The 12034-nt window shown below is 32.1% G+C and overlaps 1 protein-coding gene across 1 annotated transcript in view; it reads left to right on the top strand.

Moving 5' to 3' along the window:
- LOC129220107 (uncharacterized) overlaps window positions 1-10265 on the top strand; it is a 52474-nt gene extending 42209 nt beyond the window's left edge. Inside the window, exon 10 of the mRNA XM_054854448.1 lies at window positions 10257-10265. Within this exon, the coding sequence (XP_054710423.1) occupies window positions 10257-10265 (9 nt within the window). The remainder of the gene's footprint in view (window positions 1-10256) is intronic.
- The last annotated feature ends 1769 nt before the right edge of the window (window positions 10266-12034 follow it).

Consider the following 12034-nt stretch of genomic DNA (forward strand, 5'->3'; position numbering starts at 1 on the left):
ATAAAAGCTTAAAACTTATTACTTTTTCACCTTTTTGATTTAATTGATAAAACTGAATGAAAATAAAACCAACTTTGTTTTTTTTTTTTCATCGTATTATTCGTTGTCACTTCAGATTATTAGAAGAGTTTTTTTTTTCAGACTTTAAAAATCTTTTATTTTAAAACCAAGTAAAATGTATATATATTTTGAAATTAATTGATTGTTTTTTGCATTTCTGTGTTGTTTGTTACAAAAGTAATCTTAAAATTATTTTTCGACAAAAAATGAAACCATTTAAAATTTGGTTACCTTGTGGGCATAAGTGATTATTTTTCATTAATTTTTAATATCTAAAATGTAGTATTCATTCATTAAAACCTAAGTTCTAGATTTTAAAATAGCTCAATATGACTGGTTGTTAAAAGGTTTCTTTCTTTTTTTTTTAAACATAAATATGGCTATTATTTACGCAAGTATAGTTAACTTAATTCTATTCTTTCGCTATCACTTGTTATTCTTGCAGCATTAATTATACTACTTAAAAATTCAAATCGCTGCAAAAGCAATTAGCAAGACCGCGCAGCAATCAGACTCGTCTTATACTGAAGACAAGGAATAAGTTACCTGCCATTAACACAAACGCATTGGCGGTGGTGCAGAAGGTGGGTATGCGAGAAGGACGATGTGCAATCGTTCTTTGTTTTCTGAATGACTCTCGTACAGAAAGCATGATTCCTTTAAATGAATTCATTTTATTCAACCGTTGCCTTTAAGAGGAAGATCATTTTGAGAATTCTCAAAACCTACGCGATGCAAAACGAAAGGGTCCAACGAGGTAGTGTGGAGTAAAGAGAAAAAAGTGCCAAAGTGTTAAAAATTTGGAGATAACAAGCACAAATGTTGGAGAAAATCTCCTCTGTTTCAACGCACAAGATAGTATTAGTAGCCCTGGTAGGTGCTACAATACAGCATGATTTAGAAAGATTTTTTAACGAAAGCCTGAATTTTGACTCTAAACGAAAGCCTCTAAACTTTAAATCGTCTACGTACATCCGTTTGCTTCTCACTACTTCAAATCTAAAAGTGGCATAAAGTATTAAGAGTTGCCCACAAATAATGTCACACTTTAAAGCAGGGAATGGGATTCGTGAAATTGTGACAGTTTGAAACAAAGTGCAACAAGAGGTGTGGCATCAAGCATTTATTATGAGAATATGCTTATGAAAAATAGTGGGACACATAACAAGGGAAGGGGAGGGGATGAAATGAAGTGTAACACTTTGTGATAAGGAGAGGATTTGCGTGAAATAGGTTGAAAAAAAGTGTGACATCATCTATATGGACAACCCTTGTCCAAAGAGACCATGTTGTTTTGCCTAACAATTATGTAACATGTAATTTAATAAAACTATTACTGATTTGCTAGTTAGGGAAGGTCAACTAACATCAATAGCTGGAAATTACAAAAATGTTGTAAACAAATGTTACAAATATTTTCTTTTTCTAAATAAGGAAAAGTTTCTAGCTGTCGAAGATAAAAGCAACAATTTAAAAAAAAAGACTAGACTGTTTTCAAAGGGAGCATTGAATTGCCTTTGCCGTTTGTATTACCATTTATGAAGTGTCAGGACATTTTCTTTATGCATAAAAAAAGACTGCAACATAGTCCTTATCTATACTATTACTTTTTCCGACATTTTAGTTACAATATTTACCAAAATTTGTTATGCATAAAGAAGAATAGCAATATATATACAAAACACATGCTGTTATTTGTGATTATAATTTGCATAATAAATGCATTCAATTTATTTTTATTACATGCTTTAGTTGTCATTGGTGACCATTTGTCCCAGAGTTTTTAGATCCTACCTCGCATGATTACTTTTATTTTAAACTAAGTATTCATTAGAGTCTGGATTTACGCAAAGGATGCGTTCCATGTTTAATCACGTAAGTCGAAATTTTGCGTTGTAGAAAAGGGTAAGTAGAAGATTTTTTTTTATGAACACAACCAATTTTATTTTTAACATTCGTAAATCCCAATCAAACTGTTTTAAATAATTTCTCAACTATATATTACCCCTCTTTACATAAAGAACTACATTTTTACTGTACTTAAAAAAACTTATTATTCATTATAAAATACAGTAACGATGCATAAAATTAATAATTAATGGGAAAGAGGGTAAAAAAATGAAACAGTACGGTACGTACAGCACCATAAATATGGGCTTCTTTGGCCCGCATTTTGGAACTTTTTAAATCGTTACTCAATAATTTTGTTACTTTTCTTACTTATAAGCTGTGATGAAGTTTTACGCATCTAGAGTACTCTTAATTTATTATTTAAATAGTTATCATTTTTTAAAATAAAAGTGGTACAGCAATATTTGATTGTTTTTTTTTTTTTTTTGTTTAAGCCACTGTTACCCTTGCGTTTGGGTTACTTTGGCCCAATGTGGTTTTCCCAATTTAAAATCTTTGTACAACCTACTAGTGCCAAATAACGAATTGACTTCACACAAAACTCTATTTATGTAAAAAGAAAATAGATTTTGTATGAAGTTTGAGTCACGTTTATACGTTTTAAGAAAGTTAAAACATTATTTTATTATGTGCATATGAGCCTAGTTATTTTCTCACAAACTGACGTCGAAGAGCAGCTATATTTTCATTTGTGTTGGAGGTTGAATAATTTTGTTATTAGAACACCATTTGCTGAACAAAGAATCATTAATTGTCGGCCTCTTTCAAAACTTACTATGTGTTCATTGCACATAACAACAGCTCCTTCATCTCCCACATCAAAAGCTATCGCTACATACCTGAGCTCATTTCATTCGACCCAAAGAAATTCCTTGATCTTTCCGTAAGTTTTCCAAAGAATTTGTAAGTAGTTGATACAATTGACTCGACTTCTTGGGACCACCAACAACTTCAAGTTCCTCTTCATCTTCCACGATCCACGGTAAAAAGCATGTCACTTTGGTTTGATAAATCACGGCTGTAATCACTTTCTTTATCCGTTGATGAGAGGTGTCAATTTTTTCTGTGTTTTTCTAGTTCAGAATTTTACTTTTGGCTTTTCTTTTCTTTTCCAAATCAATCAAACGGATTTTTTTTTCTAGTTTTTATGCTGGGTCAACGTAGGTCATAATTTTGAGTTGAGGAGAGCAGTTGCTACTGCAAAATTTTTAATCAAAAATCTTAACGGAAATAAGGAGCACAAGAATTGGGCCTTTATTTCTATAATTAATGTAATGACATGGCAATAATCCCACGTCAACATAATGGCATTTACGTACTCTTGGCGATCTGAGCGAGCGCTTTATTTGTTCTTGTATGAATATTGCATAAGTACAGCCTGTCAGCCCTATATGTTCAATTAGGACTGTTCTAAATAATAAATTATTCGGCACTCGTCTATTTTGCTTGGGCAATCTCGCCAAGCAGAATTCATTGGCGACAATACACAGAGGTTACACTTTAAAAAAAGCGTTGACTTAAACATGTTCCATTTGGCATTATCTAGATGGATAATATACTATTTTTGGCTTCTTGAACGCCTGGGCCGGCGAAATAGGAAAATGTCCACAATTTTTCCATTATAATGTTGCTTTGCAATTGCCGAGTCATTATATTATAGAAATAAAATTCTAAAGAGATTCTGAACCAGACTATCATCGATTTCTGCAAAATTTACAAGTCTGAGTCTACTCACGTGATGGTAGGTAAAAAAATTAGTTTTTTTTTAGATTTTTCTGACCGTTAGTTTTTTGCGCAAGACCCCTAAAGTACTCAAAAAAAAAAAAAAAAAAAAGACAAAAAGGGACGGATTTTTTTTTTTTCGTCGATTTGACATGGAATGACTCTAAACGGGGGGGGGGGGTAAACAGAATTCAGTTTTTATGGCTTAATGCGGAATAGGGTTCTACTTGCAATGCCGTAATAACCTGAAAATAAGTTTTTGGATACGTTAATATATGGCTCTAAAATGAGAGGGAAATGCTTCTAGAACTACGGAAGGGGGTCATTTTGACCCCAAGTAAACTTTTTTAACTACCAGCTTCTCTAAGGTATCATAAAAAGCTTAATCGTTCCTTGACTTTTCCTAAATCATCGTGCTGTGTTATAATATTAAGTTTTCAAGAAAATAGTATTTGTTTTTACACCCAAACATAAGGAACACAAACACCAACAAGAAATGTAGGCAAGTGTCCTTTTGTCCCCTTCTTTTAGAAAAAAAAAAAAAGAAGAAGAAATGCAAATACATTTACTAATGCTGAAACATATAGCATAAACTCGATAATCACTCTTTGGACACATCATATCAAGAACTCGAAGCATTTATAATGTTTTAGTACATAAAAAGGAATATTAGCTGCTCTTTTCTAAATGCAACTAAAACAGCCCTGGCAATTCTAAGGGTCCTCTAAATATTTTTTAAATACTTCATTATACATCCTTAAAATCTCTGAATCTTTAAAATGAGCTGAAACTGCTATAAAACATTTAATTTTTAACTAATTTTTACAAACATATTATATTGTGTCAGGAATTGTGCAAATTTCATTTCCGAGGGTCAAAATGACCCCCGCCGTATTTCTAGTTATACAAAGATTGCCGTAATTCTGGTTTTCTAGTGTTAAATTCATACAGAACTCTGCATACAAAGCTAAATAACCATTCTGTTCACAAAATCATGAAATCAGCAACTCAACAAAAGTTTTAAATTATTACCGAAACAGAATTTTGCTAATCTATCGCGTTTAGCGATTGCAATACCGGTATTCCGGTGCACTGGCATTTCGAGCAATTTTGCAACTTTGTAATACCGGTAATTGCTGAGGTAAAATACCGGTATTTTCGGTATTAGCTGCAGTAAGAGTTTTCGATTTAACTTATTATATATCTACTTTTATTTTAAATGTAAGTTTCTTTTTCCATGATACAGAACCAAAATCAATCTATTGATGTAAAACTTTGGCTTCAAAATCACGAAATAATAGAATATCATTAAATGAAAGTAGCGGAAAGATTGCAAAATGATATTTTCATTACTAGATGGTGAATTGAATCGCATTTTCGTGCGTTATGTGCACCATATTTTTATTTTTCCATTTCCCTGATCACTCACTTTTCTTTTTGTAAAAGTGAATTTCAAGTGTAATTCAAATGTATTTCTCTTATGAATAATGTATTCCAACCATCAGTTGCAGTAACACTTTAGGATATTTTTTATTCATTTTTTTACTGTATTGAATTCTGAGAAAAACATTTTCTTGTTCGTACAACAAATGGTAATTTGTTGTCTTGCTTTGCTATTTAGCTTAAAATTCGGCAAGATGATATTTACTAGAAATTATATAGTGCCTTGAAAACTTGCATAGAGGTAAGTTACAATCAACTGGAACATATTTACAAAATTATTATTGTAAAGAATTGAGAAAACAAAATAAAAACGAGTAAAAGAGACTAACAAGATCATATTTAGTAAAGTTCATTGTAAATTTCAAATCAATGGGTTAATAAAAAGCAAACACAAACCTATTGATCAAAAGAAAATCTTTGAAGATGATGTTAATATTGACAAAGTTTCGTATCTCAAAGAGAAATTACAACTAGCTTTACATTAAAAAAATATGATAATAATAATAATAATAATGCATAAAATAGAAGAGAAACGCACACAAAATTATTTATCCAAACATAACACGCAAGGGAGCGAATTACTTGAAGATGAATGACTTCGAGGCGGTAAGAGAAGGCGTATCGCGCATTTTTAGAAGAACCACCGACATGAGTGAATTCTGAAAGAGTATTTTCAACTGCCAGGAATTCGAACCCAAAAATAAGTTCCAGGCTTAGAGACAATTTAATAGATGAATATGTTTCTTTTTTTTTATAGGTTTTTTATTATGACATTTGTTAATGTAGTTTATATTTGTTCACTATACGTTTTAATAAACAATACAATTTCTGCACAAAATTATGAAACGTGGGAACAAAATACTATGTTTTCTACCACTTTTTGAGGGATTTCTAATACTGGTATCACCTTTAAAAAATACCGAATATCGGTAATGAGTTTTTTTTATTCCGGGATTGCATTCCCTATTCGTATTCTACAAAAGCTAATTAAATTGGCAAGAAAACACAGACAATATTTTTAAAAAAAAGAAAAAAAACTAAACCCATTATTTTTTTTTTTTTTTTTGAACATATAAAAAAAAAACTTTCATTTATTTCTCATCAAATAACTATGATTACGAAACAGACAATATTTTATTAAAAGAGATTCAAAGCAGAGAAGAGATTCAATTTCAAAGCAGACGATAATTTGAATTATTGAGCGCTACTCGATCGGTTTTTCCTATTATATATATATATGAAGATTATTTACTTCTTTTTGTATTGCGTGTCTGAAATGTTTCAATCGAGTTCAAGCACTTCGATCAGATAACAGAAAAGACGGTTTGACGATGACGGAGTTCTGAAGTTTTCTTCAGTGAATAAAACTAACTTAACAAAATAAGCAACGATTATTTAGCAATATTGCAACCTTAAAAAATATTTCGCTTTAATTACATTTGAATACACGTCATAAGTTCTATGCAAGCAGAATAGTTTTAAGATTTAAATATAAATATGCGTCAGTTCATTTGAAAAGAAATAAATACATTTCTTTGCAAATGAACTTAAAACACAAAAAGTAATAATGATAAACAAAAGAAAATTAAAAAAAAAAAAAAAAGCATGTGCGAAGCTGAAATAAAAACTCGTACATATCTTATAAAAAATTTTAACTCAATCTAACATTTTTATTTACGTTTTGTCATGTTCCAAAATTTACATCGAACGTTCGCCAATCTGTAATTTTCCGTGCATACACTGATTTGATATTGTTTCAAATCAAAGGGCTTGGAACAGAAAAGTGACAAGCTACAAGGAGAGACTTTTCGATCAAAATTTTTGTTTCACTTAACTAAAATTGAAATAAACATAACAATGGATAATATCATTTGGAGAAAAACATACCTAGCGTTAGTGTTGCAGAAAAAAATGCAGAGTACCTTTGATAAATTCTACAAATAAATTCTATTGGTCGGAAATTGGCCTACTGAAAAATTCATATCATGTGGCATATCGCATTCTTGCCCAAAGCCCTTCAATTGTATTTTGCTAAATATCTCCTTGAAATGTAGGTATGATCTTTCTGAAAACCAGTTTTTGGGTATGACTTGATACTTTTTTGTCCCCAAATAAAATAAAAACAATGCAATTTTAAAAGAAATTAAGTTTATTTTCGGAAATAAAAAATATATTGTCAATAAATTATCTTGTATTGCCTCATGTAAAACCTCAAATGATTTCGATTCGAATCTCTTGGAAACAATTATTATAATCGTTTCCACTGTCATGCATTGTTCAAGCAAATATCATCTGGGATAATTAAATGTATCCATTTAGCAAAAAAATACGTGTTTTAAAATTTGGAGCTATACCGCTATGACGATTAGCAACACAATTGTTCTATAAATAATGATATACCACGTACATTCCATCAAATGACTCCAGAAATAAATAAATGAAATGAAATCTTTAGAATCAAAAGAATGTACACAAAACTTCCTATGCCGGTACGGAATTCGAACCACAGAATTCCGCACCACACAAGAGAATTTTAGCCACAACACTACTTTTTCATTCTATGAGACGAAAAAAGATTGGTTTGTTTTTATACAATTTTATTACTTTGCATTAATCGCTTCAACATTAATTTTAGAATTCATTTTCATGCATTGTCATCCTAGACCAGTCGTATTAGAATTAAAATCGCAAAATGCGATGTAGTTCTGATTTTTTAATATGTTGTTTGGGTCAGTTAGTGTAGTGTAGATCTAAGTTTGCATTTTTCAAAAAGTTGTGCTCGCTGCGTAACTAGCGAATAACTGCGAAATTTTCGGACTTTTTTTAGCTTTTCCTTTCTAACTCCGAAACTATGTATATGCAACTTTTGAATCTAAATGTAAATATCCGTTTTAAAGCATATTAAATATCGAACAATATAAGCTCTAGTGGCACTCTGTACGACCAGTAGTTTAGGAGATTTCGCACTTAAAAAACTGGCTATTTTTGGCAAAAAATTAAAATATGCTCCGATCACATTTCAGGCCAAATATCGACGTAAATTCCTACTCTACAGGAAAAAAAACTTGGTACACTGTTACAGTAAATTTAATTGGTTTTCATTTAAGCCAAAAACGAAGTCTGTAGATTCAATAGTTCTTTTACAATCGCAAGACAAACAAATAATTGAAAAATTCAATTTTGGAAGAAATGAGACAAAACAATTTTCAAGACAATATTGAGGATCCTTTTCTAAAAAAAAGGGCAAAGAATTATATAATAAGACTCTAATGTGTGTTTATATAGATTATGTGTGTTGGCAAAACATTGTGGCTATGAAAAAATAAATAAAATACGCCAATAGTTGACAGCTCTATGCAGGTAACGCAAACATTCCTTCCCCTGCGTATCTTTTTATCTTTTACATTGAGGAATTTTCGGCCGTATATCGTTTTTCGACTTTAAAGTTACCTATCGAGTTTGAGTTTGAATATATAATATTTTTGAATAAAAGACTTAAAAAACTTCCCATTAGAATAGGAGAGATCCAGGAAAAAAAAAAGAAAACAGAATGATTTCAAATGGGTGAAACTGTATTTCCGTGTTAGTTTTATTACACTTAATGTCTTCGTTTTTATGGTGTCCTTGATGGGTACGATCGTACTCCTGAACTTAAAAAAAAGATAGCAATGGGTCGATTTTTTTTTTCATTTTGTTATTTTTCTTTTTTTTTTTACTTTGTCGATTAGAATGGCAAAGATGTTGTGGGAAGTCATTTCAAATGGCAGATTGCATATAGCTGAGCAGCAAAGATCAGCTCTGCAGCAACAGCATACTTCCATACATACCTTCTTGCACAAACATAAGAGAAATATGAAAAAGACGGGTGAGGCTGTAGGGTTTAATTACTGCTGGTTCGTTTAATGCTGTGATTGGTGAAGAACCAATCTCAAAATTTATGTTGGTCTTCGACCAACTCCACTCTGAGGCATCCTTCTCTTCTGCCAACCATTTGCTTACTAGTCGGTACCTGCTATACGAATGAAATGAAGCTACTCATTTGGTTGAATACTAACGATGACGGTGCACAGTTGCATTACATGCTACTTTTATGAACAAATGGAATTGAATACTGTCGCAGGATGCCTGTTGATGCCTCATTTCCATACAGAGCAACTAGTTCCATTTCTACAGCTCCGGCTAATGTTTCGCTACTCACTTCAAGAAGGAAAACTATGCTGGTCAGGTCAACACAACACCAGTTTGTTTGAAAAACACACCTCGGTTTTGTTTTTCTTAGACAGAAATAGGAAGATGTGGTACCACATTCACTAACTGCGTGAAGAAAGAATACGAATCTAAGAGCTATTTTAGTTTTCCTCGGTTGAAAAAAGAAATTAAAAAGCTAAATACGAATTAGCTGGACTTTGTCACTTTCCGGGAAGGAAATATTTTGAATGTTTAAGATAAAAACAGCAAAAAAAAAAGCACGTTGATCCACATGCTCTCCATCAACGTTCACGATCTGTTGAGATGTACTTTTCTCGATGGCGGTTGGAATAATGCTTCAATCTGTTTCTCTTGTTGCTTTTTATTATTTTTCTTCAATGCCTTCAAGTCCAAACCTAGGGAGCAACTTATTATTGAGGTGTAGTTTATTACACGATATGGAAAACCGCTCCTTCTGAAGCACTTTGATGTTGAGAAGCCAAATATTATCATATTTCTCTAACGTGCAGTCGCTCTGGTACATCCAAAGACAGTACAAATGTCCTAGAGTCATTCCAGTTCTCCAATAACGTTAAACATGAACACAATTCGTTATGCTCACCGAAAAAACGCACAACTGAATTGTTTAATGTGTTACACCTATTGATTTCTTCTTTTGGGTGCTCCAGTCGTTTCATTAGAACCTGTTTATTACACAAGTATGCTCACAAACTAGGCGAAAATTTATTGATTCGCAAAAGCCGTGCAGTTTCTTTCAGTGTACATAAAAAATCCTTCGATACTTTACCTTTTTCAAATCTATTGTAAATAAAGGCAAGCGTTTTTTACGTGGAAATTGAGACCTGCTAGTGAAAAAATGGAAGCATTTTAGTTAATGTTTCCAGGTGTATCCCTATTTTCCATTCTTTCAGCTTAAATGATATGTTCAATGAGTACTGTCAATAGATAATGTTGCACTTAAAGTCTACAGGGAGGTCCTTTTCAGTTGAAGCTTTGCGTTTAATATGATGAACCTGGACAGGTTTGTTTTCTTTTTCAAAAAGAATGAGTGAACTCTCGTTTTCATTTATTCTTTGTTTCTCTGTTCGCCCGACTTCGGATAATTGAATCTCATTGAATTCTCTATTCAAAATAAAACTCGATACGTAACTTTCCAGTCGATAAACAGAATGAGACCGAAAATACATCAATGTGAAAGGTATAGATATGTAGAGGAAGGAATGTTTGGAAGGGATGAAGGAATGTTGATAGAACCTGCATAGGGCTGTTAACTATTTTTTCTTCTTCATAACCGGCGTGTTTCACTAACATAAACGACTTACATAAACACACACTAGAGTCATATTATATCATTCTTGCCCCCCTTTTTTTAGAAAAGTGTTTTGCTTCATTTCTTCAAAAATGGAATTTTTCGATTATTTGAATGTTTTGCAATTGTAAAAGAACTGTTAAATCTATGGGCTTCGTTTTCGGCTTAAATAAAAGTCAGATAAATTTACTGTAACAGTATGCCCAGTTTTTTTTCTTGTAGAGTAGGAATTTATGTCGATATTTGGCCTGAAACGTGATCAAATTATGATTTTTTTTTTTATTTTTCGCCAAAAATGGCCGATTTTTGAAGCATGATATCTCTTTAACTATTGGTTGTACAGAGTGCCACTTGAGTTTAAATTGTTCAAAATTTAATGCACTTTAAAACGATTTTTTACATTTAGAATCAAAAGTTGCATATTTTCGGAGTTAGATAGGTAAAACTAAAAAAAAGTTCGAAAATTTTGCAGTTTTTCGCGAATTGCGCAAGAAGCACAGGTTTTTGAAAACTGCTAACTTAGATTTACTTTACCCGAACTGACACAAACAACATATTAAAAAATCAGAACTACATTGTGCTTTGCGATTTTAGACCCCCTTTTTTTTGTATAATATGACTGGACTATCCGACTCTGAGTAGATTTAGTATAACAAAAATCAACCTCGAGAGTCTTCATGGGGCTGAGATACAGAGGGATGAAAAAATCAACTTATCAACTTGTTCTGTCCTGTAAACTGTCCTTAATCGTGTCAACTTTTTCTTTTTCTTTCATTTTTCTTGACAGCGGACATTCGTGAATGAAAATTTTAAATACTATTTTGAAAAAAAGCAAGCTGATGCGTGTATCACATCACTTCCTTTTATTCCAATTTAATATGATTCAATTGTTTACTCTCAAAATATCACCAACAGTGGCCAAATTGAAACAGATTTTTTAAAAAATCGCCAGGTTGGCGACAAAACTTGTTTACCAAAAGACTGGCGATATAACGCCATGTGTCCGACAAATTATAACACCACTTGAGTTTACATCGAAATTAACTGATTTCCTCCAAAAAAGAGGCAAAATACCCCATTAAGAACATCCGAATGCAACCAAAAGGGAAGGTACTCAACTAGGCCCCACTAGGAGTCTACGTACCAAATTTCAACTCCCTAGGATATACCATTCTTGAGTTATGCGACATACATACACACATACGCACATACATATGTACATACAGACGTCACGAGAAAACTCGTTGTAATCAATTTGGGGATCGTCAAAATAGATATTTCAAGTGCTCCTAGGCATATATCCACGTGTGGTCGGGTTGAAAAAAAAAAACTCAACATTTATTCAGGGGGTGAGCAGAATGGAAGTTAAGGCCGATTTTT

Source organism: Uloborus diversus, chromosome 4, assembly GCF_026930045.1.
Source record: "Uloborus diversus isolate 005 chromosome 4, Udiv.v.3.1, whole genome shotgun sequence".
Classification (NCBI taxonomy): Eukaryota; Metazoa; Arthropoda; class Arachnida; order Araneae; family Uloboridae; genus Uloborus; species Uloborus diversus.